This window comes from Mustelus asterias, unplaced genomic scaffold (assembly GCF_964213995.1).
Source record: "Mustelus asterias unplaced genomic scaffold, sMusAst1.hap1.1 HAP1_SCAFFOLD_1460, whole genome shotgun sequence".
NCBI classification, from domain to species: Eukaryota; Metazoa; Chordata; class Chondrichthyes; order Carcharhiniformes; family Triakidae; genus Mustelus; species Mustelus asterias.
Window position 1 is genome coordinate 61,268 of NW_027591405.1, and position 22,724 is coordinate 83,991.

At 45.1% G+C, this 22,724-nt stretch overlaps 1 protein-coding gene across 1 annotated transcript in view; it reads left to right on the forward strand.

The window, feature by feature from the left end:
• pou2f3 (POU class 2 homeobox 3) overlaps positions 1-22,724 on the forward strand; it is a 59,697-nt gene that overhangs the window by 31,761 nt on the left and 5,212 nt on the right. The window contains exons 5-8 of the mRNA XM_078206365.1: positions 893-984; positions 1,389-1,583; positions 8,611-8,752; positions 12,816-12,961. Coding sequence (XP_078062491.1) covers positions 893-984; positions 1,389-1,583; positions 8,611-8,752; positions 12,816-12,961 — 575 coding nt within the window. The remainder of the gene's footprint in view (positions 1-892; positions 985-1,388; positions 1,584-8,610; positions 8,753-12,815; positions 12,962-22,724) is intronic.

Genomic DNA, 22,724 nt, shown 5'->3' on the forward strand with positions numbered 1-22,724 from the left:
TATTTGTGTGAAATAATGGACAATGTACAACTCTTTATACAACAATTGGACTGGTTCGTCACAAAGTAAAAGAAAATAAAAACGTACAACAAATACACAATGATACTTTAGTATATTAAAAACACCATTTATCTGCAATTAACCTTTGCTCCCAAAATATACCCATGTTCCCTGAACTCACTAAGATACCCCTTTCCCCAAACAATGTCCACTTTAGAAACTCTAAGTCAAATCCAGCTTATAGTTACCACACATGACCAAGTCTAAAAATGTATTTTGCTGGTTTAGCAAAGGTACAAAACTGTCTTTTAAGGAGAATATCTGCAATTTGCCTTGGCTCCGGATCATTGAGGGAACTGGCCTCTGAAGATTCTGGCCTGTTTGGCTGTTGGATGGAAAACTAGCCTCCTTCCCCAATAAGGGTGTTAGCAGTTATACTGTCAGTTGCTTTGATATCCCATCCTGTGGATTCAGCTGTTTATCTTTGCAATTCTTTGCCTTTAGAGTTATCAATTTTGTAAAGCCCCACTGATTTCTGGTAAACAATATTTTTGTGATGTGGTAATTTGCACCTCAGTTTCTCTAGATGCCTGCTGAACTTGTTACATGTTGTTTTTCTTTTCATCTCAAGTTTACTGTTGACCTCGTTAACATCCAAATTCCTATCATATCATGTGATCCTCCACCAGTACCAATTGGAACAGTGGTTCTACAGGACTGTTTGCTACGTTTCCCATTCTTCCTTTTTCTCACCCCAATCCAGTATTAATCCTGAGGATAATCACAACAGGACTCTGCCATGGATTTCATTGCTTCCATCATTTACATTTGATTTTTGTCTTCCTGGAGGTTATTCTGTGTATTCTTATGATGGTTTGTAATATTTTCTCAGGTTTGCTACAATCTCCAAATCTGCTCTCGTTATCTCAGCAGTCACAGAGTAGCCTCCTGCCATCTCAGTCTGGCATGGGGGTCACTCCGCAGGTTAGTGAGTCTTGCAAACTGTTCCATTTATATTTTATCTTCAAGCATGAATTAAGAGGCAGTTTTCAGTTTCCACTTAAACTCCTGGAGCTCAGCTGGTAAAGAGTATTACAGCTGTTCTGTAATTGTGCACAGCAGGGACCATGTAGCATAGACTGGAAGGTTGAGAAGCAAATTGCCATTGGCCAACAGAGAATGTTGCAGATGGGGACCAATGTCAGATTAATCTGTGCAAATGGAAATGGGCTTTAACAATTGAAAATTTATTGTGAAAGCTGTTTCTAGATGAAACTGCTTTCTTGTTGAAAATCTTCCCCGTTGAGAAGAATTTAGAAGTTTCTCTGACTCAGTTCCTGTAATTTTTCTGCTAAAATCAATGAATTGAATTTATTTTAATTTCACAGGCAGTCATTCGGCCAAGTGTCATGGGCTCAGCCCTGGAATCTCCTTTGGAAACTCTTCCTCCACTGCAGATCCCAAAACACATTGCCCCAAAGCATGTCACATCTGTCCAGACGGATGAACCTAGTGACCTAGAGGAGCTCGAACAGTTTGCAAAAACATTCAAGCAAAGGCGAATTAAACTGGGGTTCACACAGGTAAAAGGATAAGGTTTGGAGATTCTGTGCAGTGAATGAGCTCTATTTTTGTCTAGCCAGGATCTGATAACTTGTTAGAAGGGTAAACAGTGCCTTTTCCATTCACTCTACATCATTCCACATTCTGTATCTGATAAGAGATGGAACAGATGTAACAGCTCAAAACTGGACATCCATATGTAGCAGCAGAATTGTATTCATCCACAATCTGTAACCTCATGACCTGGCATATCCCTCCCTCCACCATTACCATCAAGCTGCTTCAATGAGTGTACCAAGACCAACACACTGAAAAATGAACTGCCAGCCTAGTGAAGCTATAACACAGAACTGTATGGCTGACCAATGAAATCGGTATGCAAGACACATAGCAAAATAATCCCAGAATCAGCAAATCTGATCAAAGCTCTGTAGTCCTGCCATACCCAATTGTGAATGATGGTGGGCAAGTAAACATCTGAGAAACGTGAGTAGGAGTACAGTGTGACCTTTTTGAGTCTGCTGCTCCACCATTCATTACAGTTTTTGGGTGTCTACTCCAATATCCCATTCTCCATATTCATTCCTGAGAGATCTTCGATATTTGAGTTAAATATTCACAATGACTGAGCGTCCACAACCCTTTGGTGTACACAACTCCACGTATTTACCCATTTGAGTGAAGAAGTTTCTCCTCATCACAGTCCTAAATGAACAATCCTTTATCCTGAGACTGTGCCACCTTGTTTTGGATTTCCGAGCTTGGGAAACAGCCTCTGTGTCTACCCAGTCAAGCCCCTTCACAATCTTGTTATCAGCAAATCATAGACCCAATTTACTCAGCCTCTCAGCATAGAACAACCCGCTTATCTCGGGAACAAATGAACCTTTGCTGTACCACCTCCAGAGTATATACCTCCTTGAATATGGAGACCAAAACTGCAACAGTACTCCAGGTGTGGTCTCGCCAAAGACCATTGTAGAAAAAATTCCTTATTCTTGTACTCTGAACCCTGGGCCAACATATAATTTGCCTTTTCTCCGTGATGAAATGTTGCCATTTTCCTCCCTCAAATGAACTGAGAGACTGAATGCTTGCACTGTAATCTTCACTGTCCATTTTCTCTCCTTCCAGATGCTGCCAGACCTGGGATTTTCTCTTTTGGTTTCAGATTCCAGTATCCGCAGTAATTTGCTTTTATCATTTGCCTTACTATTTGCCTTCCTAACTTGTACCTGCATACAAACTTGGTACACCCAAGTCTCTCAACTTGAACATTTGCAGTTCCTTAAATAAAAGATATGGAGCATTTTTAAATTGTAACTCCCAAAGTGACTTGCTTCACATTTTCTCTCATATTCATCTGTCACATTTACTTAACCTGTTGAAATTTCTCTTTGTAGTCTTTGGGTCCTCCTCAGCTTGTATTCCCATCTAGCTTTAGCATCAGCAACCCTAGAAACAGTACTCTTGGTCTCTTTGTCTAACCAGAGGAAGAGGCTCCAGAAACCTACCCATTGGGAAGACAGTAGTGTAGCGGTAACATCACTGGACTAGTAATCCAGAGACCCAAGCTAATGGTCTGGGGACACGAGTTCAAATCCCATGATGGCAGCTGGTGGAATTTCAATTTAATTAATAAAATATCTGGATATGAAAGTAAATTGTTGACATTTTGGATTGATGACCCATCCACAGCTGCCTGATCTGTTAAGTATTTCCTGCTTTTTAGTATTGCGTTTTTCTGATGAGCATGATGCAGTTGATGAGGTTTGCATGAATCTTCAACAGGTGTTTGATAACATGCCACTTTGAAGGCTTGTCAGCAAAGTCAAAGCTCATGGAATAAAAGAGGTGGCAGCAGCATGGATACAAAACTGCCCGACTGCCAGCAAACAGTAGTGGTGAATGGTGGTTCAATGAATTAGAGGGCAATATTTAGTAGGATTCCCCAAGAATCAAGAGTGTTAAATGATGCATTTTGGGGAATACAACGAGGGGAGGCAATATAAAATACAATACTGATGGGGGTACAAGAGCAGAGGAACCTGGCGGTATATGTGCACAGTGGCAGGATCGGCTGAGAAAGCATACGGTATCCTGGGGTTTATAAATTGAAGCCTGGGGCACAAAAGCAAGGTGGATATGGTAAACCCTTTTTAAAACACCAATTTGGCCTCAACTGAATTATTGTCTGGGTACCACACTCTTGGAAGGATTAGAGAGGGTGCAAACAGATTTGTAAGTGGTTCGAGGAATGAGGAACTTAAATTACGTGGATAGATTTGTGAAGCTGGAGGAGTTCTCCTTGGAGAAAGATTTGGTAGAGATGCTAAAACCTCGTGTTGACAGACTAGACAGAAAAACTGGGTGGTAAGTTGTGAGAAAATTAATTTTTTTAAAAAGTGAATGGCAAAAGGAAAAACAAATATACGCAGTTAGTGTTTAGGACCTGGAATACACTACCTTAGTGTGTTGGAGGCAGGGCCAATTGTGGCCTTCAAAAAGGGAACTAGATTACTACCTGAAGGGGAAAGGTATGGGAGTGGGACCAGCTGAGATGCTCTTGTAGAGCGCTGGTGCAGGCTTGGTGCTTCCTGGAATAGGAATAGCCTCCTGTGCTATACTTATTCTATAATTTTACGCAGAAAAGTTTCCACAATGTACAGTTATGTTGGGTGAAATCACTTAGTAGCTCCGCACCAGCTTGGATCCAGACAAGACATAAGAACATAAGAACTAGGAGCAGGAGTGGGCCATCTCTCCCCTCAAGTCTGCTCCACCATTCAATAAGATCATGGCTGATCTGATAGTGGATTCAGTTCCACTTACCCGCCCGCTCCCCATAACCCTTAATTCCCTTAATGGTTAAACATAGAAACACAGAAAAACTACAGCACAAAACAGGCCCTTTGGCCCCACAAGCTGTGCCGAACATATCCCTACCTTCTAGGCCTACCTATAACCCTCCATCCTATTAAGTCCCATGTACTCATCCAGGAGTCTCTTAAAAGACCCTATTGAGTTTGCATCCACCACCACTGACGGCAGCCGATTCCACTTGCCCACCACCCTCTGTGTGAAAAACTTCCCCCTAACATTTTCCCTGTACCTACCCCCCAGCACCTTAAACCTGTGTCCTCTTGTAGCAGCCATTTCCACCCTGGGAAAAAGCCTCTGAGAGTCCACCCGATCTATGCCTCTCAACATCTTATATCCCTCTATTAGGTCTCCTCTCATCCTACGTCTCTCCATTACGCCTGTAATGAGGCGACCAGAACTGTGCACAGTACTCCAAGTGGGGTCTGACGAGGGTCTTATATAGCTGCATCATTATCCCCGGACTCTTAAACTCAATCCCTCGATTGATAAAGGCCAGCACACCATACGCCTTCTAACCAACTCCTCCACCTGCAGGGCTGATTTTAGAGTCCTATGGACCCGGACCCCAAGGTCCTTCTGATCCTCTACAGTACTAAGAGTCTTTCCCTTTATATTGGACACAAATAGTTTGCCAAATATTAACGATAGAGGGTTGGCAGCAGGAGAAATACTTAATACAATTAATGTTACCAGAGAGGCAGTGCTGGGTAGACTAATGGGACTGAAGGTGGACAAGTCCCCAGGTCCGGATGGAATGCATCCCAGGGTATTGAAAGAAATGTCAGAGGTAATAGTGGATGCGTTAGTGATTATTTATCAAAACTCGTTGCATTCTGGGGTAGTGCCGGTTGATTGGAAAACGGCTAATGTTACGCCGCTGTTTAAAAAAGGAAGGAGACAAAAGGCGGGTAACTATAGGCCGGTCAGCTTAACGTCTGTAGTAGGGAAAATGCTGGAATCCATTATTAAAGAGGAGATAGCAGGGCATCTGGATAGAAATGGTTCGATCAATCAGACGCAGCATGGATTCATGAGGGGAAAGTCGTGCTTGACGAACATGTTGGATTTTTATGAAGATGTGACTAGGGCGGTTGATGGAGGAGAACCGGTGGATGTGGTGTTTTTGGATTTCCAAAAGGCGTTTGATAAGGTGCCCCATAAAAGGCTGCTGAAGAAGATTAGGGCACACGGAGTTGGGGGTAGTGTGTTAAAGTGGATTGGGGACTGGCTATCCGACAGGAAGCAAAGAGTCGGAATAAATGGGTGTTTTTCCGGTTGGAGGAAGGTAACTAGTGGCGTGCCGCAGGGATCGGTACTCGGGCCGCAACTATTTACCATTTATATAGATGATCTGGAGGAGGGGACGGAGTGTAGGGTAACGAAGTTTGCAGACGACACAAAGATAAGTGGAAAAGTGAATCGTGTGGAGGACGGAGAAGATCTGCAGAGAGATTTGGACAGGCTGAGTGAGTGGGCGAGGATATGGCAAATGGAGTATAACGTTGAGAAATGCGAGGTTATACACTTTGGAGGAAATAATAACAAATGGGATTACTATCTCAATGGAAACAAATTAAAACATGCTACCGTGCAAAGGGACCTGGGGGTTCTTGTGCATGAGACGCAAAAGCCCAGTCTGCAGGTACAACAGGTGATCAAGAAGGCAAATGGGATGTTGGCCTATATCGCGAGGGGGATAGAATATAAAAGCAGGGATGTCTTGATGCACCTGTACAGGGCATTGGTGAGGCTGCAGCTGGAATACTGTGTGCAGTATTGGTCCCCTTATGAGGAAGGATATATTGGCATTGGAGGGAGTGCAGAGAAGGTTCACCAGGTTGATACCGGAGATGAGGGGTTTGGATTATGAGGAGAGGCTGAGGAGATTGGGTTTGTACTCGTTGGAGTTTAGAAGGATGAGGGGGGATCTTATGGAGACTTATAAGATAATGCGGGGGCTGGATAGGGTGGAGGCGGAGAGATTCTTTCCACTTAGTAAGGAAGTTAAAACTAGAGGACACAGCCTCAAAATAAAGGGGGGTCGGTTTAAGACAGAGTTGAGGAGGAACTTCTTCTCCCAGAGGGTGGTGAATCTCTGGAATTCTCTGCCCACTGAGGTGGTGGAGGCTACCTCGCTGAATATGTTTAAAGCGCAGATGGATGGATTCCTGATCGGTAAGGGTTATGGGGATCAGGCGGGTAAGTGGTACTGATCCACGTCAGATCAGCCATGATCTTATTGAATGGCGGGGCAGGCTCGAGGGGCTAGATGGCCTACTCCTGCTCCTATTTCTTATGTTCTTACGTACTTATATTGTACTCCTTCATCCCATTTGACCTGCCAAAATGGACCACAACGCATTTATCTTGGTTGAAGTCCATCTGCCACTTCTCTGCCCAGTCTTGCATCCTATCTAAGTCCCTCTGTAACTTCTGACATCCCTCCAGACTATCCACAACCCCACCAACCTTCATGTCGTCGGCAAATTTACCAACCCATCCCTCCACTTCCTCATCCAGGTCATTTATGAAAATGACAAACAGCTAGGGTCCCAGAACAGATCCCTGGGACACACCACTGGTGACCGACCTCCATTTAGAAAAAGAGCTATCTATACACACTCTCTGCCTCCTTTGAGCAAGCCAGTTCTGGATCCACAGGGCAGCAGCCCCTCGGATCCCATGCCCTCTCACTTTTTCGAGAAGCCTTGCATGGGGGACCTTATGTGGATTAGCCTTGCTAAAATCCATATAAACCACATCTACCGCTTTCCCTTCGTCAATGTGTTTAGTCACATTTTCGAAGAACTCCACCAGGCTCGTAAGGCACGATCTGCCTTTGACAAAGCCATGCTGAGTATTCTTGAGCATACTAAACCTCTCTAAATGCTCATAAATCTTGTCCCTCAGGATCTTCTCCATCAGTTTACCAACCACTGAGGTTATCATAGAATATCATAGAATATCATAGAAACCCTACAGTACAGAAAGAGGCCATTCGGCCCATCGAGTCTGCACCGACCACAATCCCACCCAGGCCCTACCCCCATATCCCTACATTTTCTACCTATTAATCCCTCTAACCTATGCATCTCAGGACACTAAGGGGCAATTTTAGCATGGCCAATCAACCTAACCCGCACATCTTTGGACTGTGGGAGGAAACCGGAGCACCCGGAGGAAACCCACGCAGACACGAGGAGAATGTGCAAACTCCACACAGACAGTGACCCAAGCCGGGAATCGAACCCAGGTCCCTGGAGCTGTGAAGCAGCAGTGCTAACCACTGTGCTACCGTGCCGCCCCACCGGTTGGTAATTTCCTAGTTAAAAATCTATCTATCTGTGACTTAAACACATTTAACGAGGTAGCCTCTACTGCTTCATTGGGCAGAGAATTCCAAAGATTCACTACCCTCTGGGAGAAGAAGTTCCTCCTCAACTCTGTTCTAAATTCACTCCCCCGTATTTTGAGGCTATGCCCCCTAGTTTTGGTTTCCATTGTAAGTGGAAATAACCTCGCTGCTTCTACCCTGTCGAGCCCCTTCATTATCTTGCATGTCTCTATGAGATCTCCCCTCAACCTTCTAAACTCCAATGAGTACAGGCCCAGTCTACTCGATCTCTCCTCATAAGCTAACCCCCTCATCTCTGGAATCAACCTGGTGAACCTTCTCTGTACCACCTCCAAAGCTAATATATCCTTTCTTAAATAAGGGGACCAAAATTGTACACAGTACTCTAGGTGCGGCCTCACCAGTACACTGTACATTTGCAGCATGACCTCCCTGCTTTTATACTCCATCCCTCTCGCGATAAAGGCCAACATTCCATTTGCTTTCTTGATTACCTGCAAACTGAGTTTTTGTGATTCATGCACAAGGACCCCCAGGTCCCTCTGCACAGTAGCATGTTGTAATTTTTCACCGTTTAAATAATCCATTTTACTATTATTCCTTCCGAAGTGGATAACCTCACACGTACCAACCCAGGAGCTCACTTCTACACTGGGCCAATGATTTACAGCCAAGTAAAATGAACAATGAAGATTACAGTGTCTCTGTCATGACCCACTCAGTTCATTTGAGGGAGGAAAATGGCAACATTTTATCATGAAGTGCTTAATGGATCTGTGTGTTCCTAAAATATTTTTCATTCTTTACAGGGTGATGTGGGATTAGCAATGGGCAAACTGTACGGAAATGATTTTAGTCAAACGACGATCTCCCGGTTCGAGGCTTTGAACCTGAGCTTCAAGAACATGTGTAAACTCAAACCACTGTTAGAGAAGTGGCTGAGCGATGCAGGTGAGTGCCCCCCCACAACCCCAGCAGTCCATGGTAAGGGTAAAAATGGGCCATCAGAGCCCCTCCTGCACCCTGACTCTTTGAAACCTCTCTCAGTGGGTGCTTCTAAAAGTGTCTCTCTTTCTTTTTTAATGTTTGCAAGAAGTAACTTTTAAAGCCCATGCATATTGGCTGTATAAGATTGAGGGGTAAAAGTAAAGTTTATTTATTGGTCACAAGTAGGCTTACATTCACATTGCAATGAAGTTACTTTGAAAATCCCCTCATCTCCACACTCTGGCGCCTGTTCGGGTACACCAAGGGAGAATTCAGCATGGCCAATGCACCTAATCTGCACGTCTTTAGTCTGAGAGGAAACCGAATCTCCTGGAGGAAACCCACACAGACACAGGGAGAATGTGCAAACTCCACACAGACAGTGACCCAAGCCGGGAATCAAACCTGGATCTCTATCGTTGTGAGGCAGCAGTGCTAACCACTGTGCCACCGTGCCGCCCATAACCTGGTATGGACAAGGTCGATAGTTGTTCCCTTTAGTAGAAGGGTCAATAATGAGGGAACATTATTTTAAGTATTTTGGTACCTTTAACAAGGTCCCTCGTGGGAGGCTGGTGCAGAAGGTGAAGTCGCATGGGATCAGAGGTGAGCTGGCAAGGTGGATACAAAACTGGCTCGGTCAAAGAAGACAGAGGGTAGCAGTGGAAGGGTGCATTTCTGAATGGAGGGCTGTGACAAGTGGGGTACACAGTAAGAAGTCTCACGACACCAGGTTAAAGTCCAACAGGTTTATTTGGTAGCACAAGCTTTCGGAGCGCTGGTCCTTCATCAGGCGAGTGGGAGTTCTGTTCACAAACAGGGCATATAAAGACACAAAGTCAATTTACAAAATAATGGTTGGAATGCGAGTCTTTACAGGTAATCAAATCTTAAAGGTACTGACAGAGGGTTAAGCACAGGCTAAAGAGCTGTGTATTGTCTCCAGCCAGGACAGTTAGTGAGATTTTGCAAGCCGTGGGGGTTACAGATAGTGTGACATGAACCCAAGATCCCGGTTGAGGCCGTCCTTGTGTGAGGAACTTGGCTATCAGTTTCTGCTCAGCGATTGTGTTATCGTGTGTCGTGAAGGCCACCTTGGAGAACGCTTACCCGAAGATCAGAGGCTGAATGCCCATGACTTTTTCAGATAAAGCTCGGCACAACATCGTGGGCCGAAGGGCCTGTTCTGTGCTGTACTGTTCTATGTTCTATGACGGCTGAAGTGTTCCCCAACAGGAAGAGAACACTCTTGCCTGGTGATTGTCGAGCGGTGTTCATTCATCCATTGTCGTAGCGTCTGCATGGTCTCCCCAATATACCATGCCTCGGAACAAGTTCCGCACACATGAGGACGGCCTCAACCGGGATCTTGGGTTCATGTCACACTATCTGTAACCCCCATGACTTGCCTGGGCTTGCAAAATCTCACTAACTGCCCTGGCTGGAGACAATACACATCTCTTTAACCTGTGCTTAACCCTCTCTCCACTCACATTGTCTGTACCTTTTTAAGACTTGATTACCTGTAAAGACTCACATTCCAACCATTATTTTGTAAATTGAGTTTGTGTCTTTATATGCCCTGTTTGTGAGCAGAACTCCCACTCACCTGATGAAGGGGCAGCGCTCTGAAAGCCTGTGGCACCAAATAAACCTGTTAGACTTTAACCTGGTGTTGTGAGACTTCTTACTGTGCTTACCCCAGTCCAACGCCAGCATCTCCACAAGTGGCATTCCTCCGGGATCAGTGCTGGGACCTTTGCTGTTTGTAATATATATAAATGATTTGGAGGAAAATGTAACTGGATCGATTAGTAAGTTTGTGGACGACACAAAGGTTGGTGGATTTGCAGATGGCGATGAGGACCATCAGAGGATACAGCAGGATATAGATCAGTTGGAGACTTGGGCGGAGAGGTGGCAGATGGAGTTTAGTCCGGACAAATGTGTGGCAATGTATTTTGGAAAGTCTGTTACAAATAGGAAATATACAGTAAATGGCAGAACCCTTCAGAGTATTGATAGGCAAAGGGACCTGGGTGTACAGGTGCATAGGTCACTGAAAGTGGCAATGCAGGTGGAGAAGGTAGTCAAGAAGGCAAACAGCATGCTTGCCTTCATCGGCCGAGGCATTGAGTTAAAAAAATTGGCAAGTCGTGTTGCAGCTTTATAGAACCTTAGTTAGGCCGCACTTGGAATATAGTGTTCAATTCTGGTTGCCATACCACCAGAAGGACATGGAGGTTTTGGAGAGGGTACAGAAAAGATTTACCAGGATGTTGCCTGGCATGGAGGGCATTAGCTATGAGAGGTTGGAGAAACTTGGTTTGTTCTCACTGGAATGACGGAGGTTGAGGGGTGACCTGATAGAAGTCTACAAGATTTGAGAGGCATGGACAGAGTGGATAGTCAGAAGCTTTTTCCTAGGGTGGAAGAGTCAATTACAAGGGGGCACAGGTTTAAGGTGCGAGAGGAAAGGTTTAAAGGAGATGTACAAGGCAGTTTTTTTTTACACAAGAGGGTGGTGGGTGCCTGGAACTTGTTGCCAGGGGAGGCAGTGGGAGCAGATACGATAGTGACTTTTAAGGGGTGTCTTGACAAATACATGCATAGGATGGGAATAGAGGGATGTGGTCCCCGGAAGGGTAGAGGGTTTTAGTTAAGTCTGGCAGCATGGTCAGTGCAGGCGTGGAGGGCTGAAGGGCCTGTTCCTGTGCTGTAATTTTCTTTGTTCTTAAGTGAGGAGCAGAAGGATTACTGGGGATTTGAGAAAAAATGTTTTCACCCAGAGGGCAGTGGGAGTTTGTAATGTGCTTCCTGGGAGAGTAGTAAAGGTGGGAAACCTCACAATCCTTAAAACGTACGTGGAAGAGCATTTGAAATGTCACAATATTCAAGGCTATGGGCCAAATGCTAGAAAGTGGGATTAGTGTGGATTTGTGTAGTTTTGTCGGTGCAGATCCAATGGGCTGAAGGGCCTCCTGTACTGTATGTGATTTAAGAGGTGAACTTGCAGGTGGTGGTGTTCCCATGTATCTGCTGACCTTGTCCTTCTAGACGGTAGTGATTGTGGGTTTGAAATGCAAGTTTTATTTCTTGATCTAATAACATTCTGGTATTCCTCTCATTTAATGTTTATCTTTTCAACTCCTTCCCGATTATATTGAGGTTTTCCTGATCTTTGACAACCCCATTATACTGGAACATGCCCTGCACACACTCGGGGGTTGGGATTTGTTTTGTATTGGATTGATCAGATTTAGCAACAATATATCCATTGAGCCTGTCACACACATCCTGATGATATGATGAGCAAGTTAATTTCATTATTGTCACACACATTGGTATACACTGAAAAGTATTGTTTCTTGCACGCTATACAAAGCATACCATTCACAGAGATCATTCAAAGGAAAGAGTGCAGAATGTAGTGTCACAGTCATAGCTAGGGTGTAGAGAAAGACCAACTTAATGCGAGGTAGGTCCATTCAAAAGTCTGACGGCAGCAGGGAAGAAGCTGTTCTTGAGTCGGTTGGTACGTGTTTTCAGACTTTTGTATCTTTTTTTCAAGAAGGTGGGAGAGAATGTCCGGGGTGGGTGGGGTCCCTAATTCTGCTGGCTGCTTTTCCAAGGAAGTGTGGACAGTGTCAATGGGTGGGAGGCTGGTTTGACTGATGGACTGGGCTTCATTCACAACCCTTTTGTGGTTATTTGCGGTCTTGGGTAGAGTAGGAGCCATACCAAGCTGTGATACAACCAGAAAGAATGCTTTCTATGGTGCATCTGTAAACATTGGTGAGAGTCGTAGTAGACATACCAAATTTCCTTAGTCTTCTGAGAAAGTAGAGGCGTTGGTGGGCTTTCTTAATTATAGTGTAGGCATGGGGGGACCAGGACAGGTTGTTGGACAAGTATGCCACTCCCAATTGTGGATGAATGTACACATTTCCTCCAATGCATATACACATGCTCTCTGTCATGCTAACTTGCTGTAATATTTATGTTTGAGTAAATGTTTCCTTGGTAGAAAACGTCCCCTCTGATTCCACACTGAACAACCTGACATCTCTCCCCCCACAACTGGCTGGGTTGGAAGGTCTTGGCCGCAAAAGGAAGAAACGAACGAGCATTGAGACCAATATTCGTGTAACTCTAGAGAAGCGTTTCCACGAGGTGAGCAGTTTTATGGTGTTTTCTCTGCTCGGGTTGGGTCAGCTCCCAGAGACTGAATGGGTTTTTCAATTGCCTGACACAATTTGACCAACTAACATCAGGGCACTGGACTTTATTTCTCCCCTTTCCCTTCTCTGATGCTCACCTGCACTTATTACTACTAAATATAAAACCAAAATGCTGGGGAGAGAATGTTTCTCCACAGATGCTGCAAGACCTGCTGAGCATTTTCTGCTTTTAAATTCAGATTTCCAGCATTCACAATATTTTGTTGGAGTTTTCCATTATTACATTTTTCATCTTTTCTCCAACATTCGTTTGCAAAGGGGAATATTTAGCCCTGCTCCAGGAGAGTACAAAAATTCCATTCAGTATGGAGGGAGTGCTGCACAGTCAGAGAAGCTATTTTTCTGATGAGATGTTAACCAATCAAGGCCCCACCTGCTTCCTTGGGTGGATGTAACCAATCCCATGGCACTATTTCAAAGAAAAGCAGGGGCAGTTGCAGCCAATGGTAACTCATTACAAAAACAGATTTGTAGAAATGTGCGTTGCATAAATTAGCTGTCACTTCTTTATTACAATAACTGGACTTCAAAGTTATTTCATTGTGTATCAGCATTTTTAAGACATCCAGTAGCTGTTAAAGGTGCTTCATCAATGTAATCTTTTCTCAGTCCTTCAAATCTGTTCTGCTATTCATGGATGATATTGTGAAAAAGTGGAGTTGATGCAAAAGTTTAGCCATGATCAGACTGAATATGATCTACTCTTATTTCTTATGTTCTAAGGATTGTGTTCACCAAAAGGCGTATCAATGTTGGGTTTAAAAATAGCAATTGATTAACTATTCAGCTATAGTGCATCCTGACTTCACTCCCAAAACACCTGCCTCTGTGTCCTCTCGTTCTAGACACTTTGACCAGAATAATTTGGATAGAGAGAAATGTTCAGTCTCAAACGCAGAGTGTTGCAGCAGGTGAGAAAAGTGTCATTGAAGTGGCTGGCCCCAATGGCAGCTTTCGCTACTGTATAGTTCAGCTAACTGGCACAAGAAACTGAGAAGCGAGTCCCATCACCTCACACCGACGGGTACTGACTGAGTCCACCCCACCAGCAACTTCGCGTTTTTACAGATCTGGGCACCAGGTTTAAAGGTCGCCCAATACAAAAAAAGAAACATTGAACACTCACCATGCAACAATGCCTCTCCTGGCATGGCCTGGGCAAAATCACTCCCCCTGAGTTTGTCTGGCACGTTCTGCTTGATAGAAACATAGAAAAACTACAGCACAAAACAGGCTCTTCGGCCCCACAAGTTGTGCCGAACATATCCCTACCTTCTAGGCCTACCTATAACCCTCCATCCTATTAAATCCCATGTACTCATCCAGGAGTCTCTTAAAAGACCCTATTGAGTTTGCCTCCACTACCACTGACGGCAGCCGATTCCACTCGCCCACTATCCTCTGTGTGAAAAACTTCCCCCTAACATTTCCCCTGTACCTACCCCCCAGCACCTTAAACCTGTGTCCTCTTGTAGCAGCCATTTCCATCCTGGGAAAAAGCCTCTGAGAATCCACCCGATCTATGCCTCTCAACATCTTATATACCTCTATTAGGTCTCCTCTCATCCTACGTCTCTCCAAGGAGAAAAGACCAAGCTCCCTCAGCCTATCCTCATAAGGCACGCCACTCAATCCAGGCAACATCCTTGTAAATCTCCTCTGCACCCTTTCAATCTTTTCCACATCCTTCCTGTAATGAGGCGACCAGAACTGAGCACAGTACTCCAAGTGGGGTCTGACGAGGGCCTTATAAAGCTGCATCAATATCCCCGGACTCCTAAACTCAATCCCTCGATTGATAAAGGCCAGCATACCATACGTCGTCTTAACCACCACCTCCATCTGCGGGGCCAAATTCCGAGTCCGATGGACCCGGACCCCAAGGTCCTTCTGATCCTCTACAGTACTAAGAGTCTTTCCCTTGAATATTGTACTCCTTCATCCCATTTGACCTGCCAAAATGGACCACTACGCATTTATCTGGGTTGAAGTCCATCTGCCACTTCTCCGCCCAGTCTTGCATCCTATCTATGTCCCTCTAACTTCTGACATCCCTCCAGTCTATCCACAACCCCACCAACCTTCATGTCGTCGGCAAACTTACCAACCCATCCCTCCACTTCCTCATCCAGGTCATTTATGAAAATGACAAACAGCAAGGGTCCCGGAACCGATCCCTGGGACACACCACTGGTGACCGACCTCCATTTAGAAAAAGACCCATCTCTGCACACTCTCTGCCTCCTTTGGGCAAGCCAGTTCTGGATCCACAGGGCAGCAGCACCTTGGATCCCATGCCCTCTCACTTTTTCGAGAAGCCTTGCATGGGGGACTTTATCGAACGCCTTGCTAAAATCCATATAAACCACATTTACCACTTTCCCTTCATCAATGTGTTTAGTCACATTTTCGAAGAACTCCACCAGGCTCGTAAGGCACGATCTGCCTTTGACAAAGCCGTGCTGAGTATTCTTGAGCATACTAAACCTCTCTGTGCTCATAAATCTTGTCCCTCAGGATCTTCTCCATCAGCTTACCAACCACTGAGGTTAGACTCACCGGTCGGTAATTTCCTGGGCTATCCCTATTCCCCTTCTTGAAAATAGGAACCACATCCGCAATCCTGCGGCACCTCTCCCGTCTCCATCGACGACGCAAAGATCATCGCCAGAGGCTCTGCAATCTCTTCCCTCACCTCCCACAATAACCTGGGGTACATCCCATCCAGACCCGGCAACTTATCTATCTTGATGCCATTCAAAGATTCCAGCATAACCTCTTTGTTAAAGTCTACATACTCAATCTTTTCAGTCCACCACAAGCCCGCAGTACATCCACCCAGGTCCTTCTCCTCTGTGAAAACCGAGGCAAAATACTCATTAAGCACCTCTGCCATTTCTACTGGTTCCGGACAGACTTTCCCACCTTCACCTTTTATAGGCCCTATTCCTTCACGTCTCATCCTTTTACTCTTCACATATTTATAGAACACCTTGGGGTTCTCCTTAATCCTACCTGCCAAGGCCTTCTCGTGACCCCTTCTAGCTCTCCTAACTTCCTTCTTTAGTCCCTTCCTACAAGCCGTATACTCATCTCGATCCCTATCTTTGCCAAGCTCTCTGAACCTTTTGTACGCTTTCCTTTTCTTCACGACTAGGTCCCGCACAGCTTTCGTGCACCTCGGTTCCTTTAACCTACCAACACCTCCCTGTCTGCTCGGAACGTTGTCCTGTAGAACTCTAGACATGATGTGGAGATGCCGGCGTTGGACTGGGGTAAACACAGTAAGAAGTTTAACAACACCAGGTTAAAGTCCAACAGGTTTATTTGGTAGCAAAAGCCACACACGTGTGGCTTTTGCTACCAAATAAACCTGTTGGACTTTAACCTGGTGTTGTTAAACTTCTTACTGAACTCTAGACAGACATTCCTTGAAAAACTGCCACCTCTCTTCAGTACATTTCTCTGAGAATACCTCCTTCCAATTTACACCTCTAATTTGCTGCCTTATGTCTTCATATTTCCCCTTACTCCATATAAACGCTTTCCTAGCTTGCCTGATCCTCTCTTTTTCCAATGTAAGCATAAATGCAAGCATGATCGCTATCCCCAAGATGCTCTCCCACTGAGAGATCTGACACCTGTCCAGGTTCATTGGTCAGTATCAGATAGTATTGATAGGCAGGCGCACACTGTGGGAGACCTGTCGTAATTCACATTGCTGCAAATGGATAATGTAAGGGGGGAGGGGAGAAGAGATCCCAGCATTACATCACAAGTGGGTGTCAGCCTTTAGGTGGGGAGGAAACTTAATTTGTTTATTTGTGTCGCAAGTAGGTTTACATGAACAATAAAGTTATTGTGAAAATCCCCGAGTTGCCAGACTCTGCACCTGTTCGGGTACACTGAAGAATTTTAGCACGGCCAATGCACCTAACCCACACATCTTTCAGACTGTGGGAGGAAACCCATGCAGACTTTACACGTAGTGGCCGAAGCCAGGAATTGAACCTGGGTCCCTGGCACTGTGGGGCAGCAGTGCTAACCACTCTGCCAATATGCCACAATTTGGGCCTCTTGTGAGATTTTCCATTCCCACCCAATGAAAAGAGGTGAAAAGTATTCTGTTAATACTTAGACTTCATTCAGATCACCTTTTAAACCTTCCAAATTTCAGGGAATACACCCTAATTTCTGTAATCTCTCCATATTTACTCAAAATCCAGGTATCATTCTGATAAATCTGCGCTGATTTCCATCCAATTCTCCAGTTGTGGTCTACCCATGGTTTTGTAGAGCTGAAGCATAACTTCTACCCCTTTTGCTTCCTCCATTCCATTAACCTTTTGGAGTCCTTCAATTCCTGGCAGGTACCTGGTTCTCCAAGTTTTTATTAATTCACGGGATGTAAGTGGGAGTTGCTGGTTGGCCAGCAATTATAGCCCATCCCTAATTGTCCTTGAGAAGGTGGTGCTGAACTGCTGTATCCACACAATGTAGGTACACCCACAGTGCTGTGGGAGGGAGTTCCAGGATTTGACCCAGTGACCATAGAACATAAGAAATAGGAGCAGGAGTAGGCCATCTAGCCCCTCGAGCCTGCCCCGCCATTCAATAAGATAATGGCTGATCTGACGTGGATCAGTACCACTTACCCGCCTGATCCCCATAACCCTTAATTCCCTTACCGATCAGGAATCCATCCATCCGCGCTTTAAACATATTCAGCGAGGTAGCCTCCACCTCAGCGGGCAGAGAATTCCAGAGATTCACCACCCTCTGGGAGAAGAAGTTCCTCCTCAACTCTGTCTTAAACCGACCCCCCTTTATTTTGAGGCTGTGTCCTCTAGTTTTAACTTCCTTACTAAGTGGAAAGAATCTCTCCGCCTCCACCCTATCCAGCCCCCGCATTATCTTACAAGTCTCCATAAGATCCCCCCTCATCCTTCTAAACTCCAACGAGTACAAACCCAATCTCCTCAGCCTCTCCTCATAATCCAAACCCCTCATCTCCGGTATCAACCTGGTGAACCTTCTCTGCACTCCCTCCAATGCCAATATATCCTTCCTCATATAAGGGGACCAATACTGCACACAGTATTCCAGCTGCGGCCTCACCAATGCCCTGTACAGGTGCATCAAGACATCCCTGCTTTTATATTCTATCCCCTTCGCAATATAGGCCAACATCCCATTTGCCTTCTTGATCACCTGTTGTACCTGCAGACTGGGCTTTTGCGTCTCATGCACAAGGACCCCCAGGTCCCTTTGCACGGTAGCATGTTTTAATTTGTTTCCATTGAGATAGTAATCCCATTTGTTATTATTTCCTCCAAAGTGTATAACCTCGCATTTCTCAACGTTATACTCCATTTGCCATATCCTCGCCCACTCACTCAGCCTGTCCAAATCTCTCTGCAGATCTTCTCCGTCCTCCACACGATTCACTTTTCCACTTATCTTTGTGTCGTCTGCAAACTTCGTTACCCTACACTCCGTCCCCTCCTCCAGATCATCTATATAAATGGTAAACAGTTGCGGCCCGAGTACCGATCCCTGCGGCATGCCACTAGTTACCTTCCTCCAACCGGAAAAACACCCATTTATTCCGACTCTTTGCTTCCTGTCGGATAGCCAGTCCCCAATCCACTTTAACACACTACCCCCAACTCCGTGTGCCCTAATCTTCTTCAGCAGCCTTTTATGGGGCACCTTATCAAACGCCTTTTGGAAATCCAAAAACACCGCATCCACCGGTTCTCCTCCATCAACCGCCCTAGTCACATCTTCATAAAAATCCAACATGTTCGTCAAGCACGACTTTCCCCTCATGAATCCATGCTGCGTCTGATTGATCGAACCATTTCTATCCAGATGCCCTGCTATCTCCTCTTTAATAATGGATTCCAGCATTTTCCCTACTACAGACGTTAAGCTGACCGGCCTATAGTTACCCGCCTTTTGTCTCCTTCCTTTTTTAAACAGCGGCGTAACATTAGCCGTTTTCCAATCAACCGGCACTACCCCAGAATGCAATGAGTTTTGATAAATAATCACTAATGCATCCACTATTACCTCTGACATTTCTTTCAATACCCTGGGATGCATTCCATCTGGACCCGGGGACTTGTCCACCTTCAGTCCCATTAGTCTACCCAGCACTGCCTATCTGGTAACATAGAACAGTACAGCACAGAACAGGCCCTTCGGCCCACGATGTTGTGCCGAGCTTTATCTGAAACCAAGATCAAGCTATCCCACTTCCTATCATCCTGGTGTGCTCCATGTGCCTATCCAATAACCGCTTAAATGTTCCTAAAGTGTCTGACTCCACTATCACTGCAGGCGTGATTTGGTTCCAAGTCAGGATGGTGAGTGACCAGAAAGAAAAATTCTAGGTGGTGGTATTCCCACGTGTCTGCCACCCTTCCAGATGGTAGCAGAAGGTACTGCCTCGGAAGCCATGGTGAATTCCTGCAATGCATCTTGTAGATGGTACACATGGCAGCTAAAGTGTGTTAGTGTTGAGGAATTGAATGTTTGTGGATGGGGTGCCAATCAAGCGGGCTGCTTTGCTTTGGATGGTATCGAGCTTCTTGAATGTTGTTGGGAACTGCACTCATCCAGGCCGGTGGAAAATATTCCATCTCACACCTGACTTGTGCCTTGTAGATGGTGCAGGTTTTTGGGAGTTGGGATGTGAGTTACACGGAGGATTCCTAGCCTCTGACCTGCTCTGGTAGCCACAGTATTGATATGGCTAGTCCAGTTCAGTTTCTGGTCAATGGTGACCCCCAGGATGTTGACAGTGAGGGAATCTGTGGTAATGGCCATGTCAAGTGATGAAGGTTAGATTCTCTCTTGTTGGAAATGGTCATTGCCTGGCACTTATGTGGCGTTAATGTGACTTGCCACTTGTTAGCCCAAACCTGGATATTATCTCTGCCTTGCTTCAATTAGGCGTATACTGCTTCAGTACATGAGGGATTGGGAATGTTGCTGAATCTGCAATCATCAGCGAACATTCCCACTCCTGACTTTCTTCTGAGGCAGTCCCTTGAGATCATGGATAACTTGCTTCCACTAAAAGAGTTCTCAGGTGACTGAGGAGTCCAGTGTCCGACTGGTGGTCTCTGTCACAGGTGGGGCAGATGGCGGTTGGAGGAGTGGTTGCATGGTAACTGGGTTGCCATGCGCTTCTTTCACTGTCAATGCTTGGCTTCAACTTGCTCTTGGCGATGAAATGCGAGGTGTTCAGCTCCTTCCCGGATGCTTTTCCTCTACTTTTTTTTCCGGGGATTCCCAGGTGTTGGTGGGGATGTTGAACTTTTTCGAGGAGGTTTGGAAGGTGACCTTGAAGCATTTCCTCTGCCCTCCTGGGGCTCGCTAGCCATGTCAAAGCTCCGAGTAGAGCACTTATTCAAGCAGTCTCGTGTCCGGCATGTGGACAATATGGCCCACCCTGCAGAGCTGATCGAGTGTGGTCAATGCTTCAATGCTGAGATGTCGGCCTGAGTGTGAACACTGACATTAGTGTGCCCATCCTGCCAATGGATTATACTATTTTGGATAATTAAATAAACTAAATCAACAAATTGAGAAATAAATTAAAAAGCAGCTCTTAAAAGAATACTGCATCAAACAGAATCTCAGGGTAACTTATAACATCAGAACAAAATGTGAATAAAAGGGTCAATAAAACACCCTATCCCCATGGTGCCCACCAAGCACAGAAGGCCTGAAATTGTGCTGGAGGATCTCAAAGTACAAAGCCACAGAAGAGTGGCAGATAGTTGAGCTGGATGACCCCCTCAGATTGCCCACTGTAAATTGAGAGAAGTGGATACTCAACGAGACTTGAGTCCTCGTCCTCGTGCATCAGTTGCTGAAAATAAACGCGCAGGTACAGCAGGCAGTAAAGGCAAATGGTATGTTGGCCTTCATAGCGAGAGGATTTGAGTATAGGGATGAGGATGTTTTGCTGCAATTGTATAGGGTGTTGGTGAGGCCACACCTGGAGTATTGTGTGCAGTTTTGGTATCCTTATCTGAGGAAGGATGTCGTTGCTATAGAGGAAGTACAGCAAAGGTTTACCAGGCTGATTCCTGGGATGGCAAGCCTGTCATACGAGGAGAGGCTAAGTCGGTTAGGATTATATTCACTGGGGTTTAGAAGTGAGAGGGGATCTTATAGAAACTTAAAATTCTAACAGGGTTAGACGGGATAGATTCAGAAAGAATGTTCCCAATGGTGGGGGCGTCCAGAACTAGGGGTCATAGTTTGAGGATAAGGGCTAAACCTTTTAGAACTTGGGTGAAGAGAAATTTCTTCACCCAGGGGGTGGTGAATGTGTGGAATTCACTCCCACAGAAAGTAGTTGAGGCCAAAACATTGTCTGATTTCAAAAAGAAATTAGATATAGCTCTTGGGGCTAAAGGGATCAAGGGATACGGGAGGAGGGGGGATCAGAATATTGAATTCGATAATCAGCCATAATCAAAATGAACGGCGGAACAGACTTGAAGAGCCAAATGGCCGCCTCCCTGCTTCTATTTTCTATGGACCTTGATGGCCAGGTTCACAAGCAGGTCGTCCTCCCTCTCTGCAACACGTGCCCAAAGATTGTGGCACTGAAATGCAAACAAAGATCTAGTAATACATCTTGAGGAAACAAAAAAGGAGTATAACCTTTCACAACTCAGAGATGCGGTCCACAAGACTGCAAAATATACAAGCTTGTAAGGGACTGCTGCACTCAACACCCCCACCCCAGATCCCCAATGGCATGGGAAAGAACTCCAACTTGGTTTCATCAGTCAGAACATTGAATACAGGAGTTGGGACATCTTGTTGAAGTTGTACAAGACATTGGTAAGGCCACACTTGGAATACTATGTGCAATTCTGGTCACCCTGTTATAGAAAGGATATTATTAAACTAGAAAGAGTGCAGAAAAGATTTACTAGGATGCTACCAGGACTTGATGGATTGAGTTATAAAGAGAGGCTGGATAGACTGGGACTTTTTTCTCTGGAGCGTAGGAGGCTGAGAGGTGATCTTATAGAGGTCTATAAAATAATGAGGGGCATAGATCAGCTAGATAGTCAATATCTTTTCCCAAAGGTAGGGGAGTCTAAAACTAGAGGGCATAGGTTTAAGGTGAAAGGGGAGAGATACAAAGGTGTCCAGAGGGGCAATTTTTTCACAGAGGGCAGTGAGTGTCTGGAACAAGCTACCAGAGGTAGTAGTAGAGGCAGGTACAATTTTGTCTTTAAAAAGCATTTAGATAGTTACATGGGTATGATGGGTATAGAGGAATATGGGCCAAATGCGGGCAATTGGGATTAGCTTAAGGTTTTTTTTAAAAAAGGGCAGCATGGACAAGTTGCGCTGAAGGGCCTGTTTCCATGCTTAACTGTATGACTCTATAGAGAGCCCTCCACTGCGAGACATCTGACCTTATGATGAGAAGGTCATTGGTGAAACAGCTGAAGATGGATGGGCCTAGTATTAGGGTACGGATCAGAAACTTCAAGGGTTATTATGAAGTCCGACTAGACCCCAACAATGTTATTTTGGTATTAATGTGAAGATATGATGTTTCACTCCAGGTGCGATTCTACTGACCTTTTGGCAAGCTTTTATCAAAACAATCTTTATTTAACAACACAGTTTAATTATAACATATGAATTAC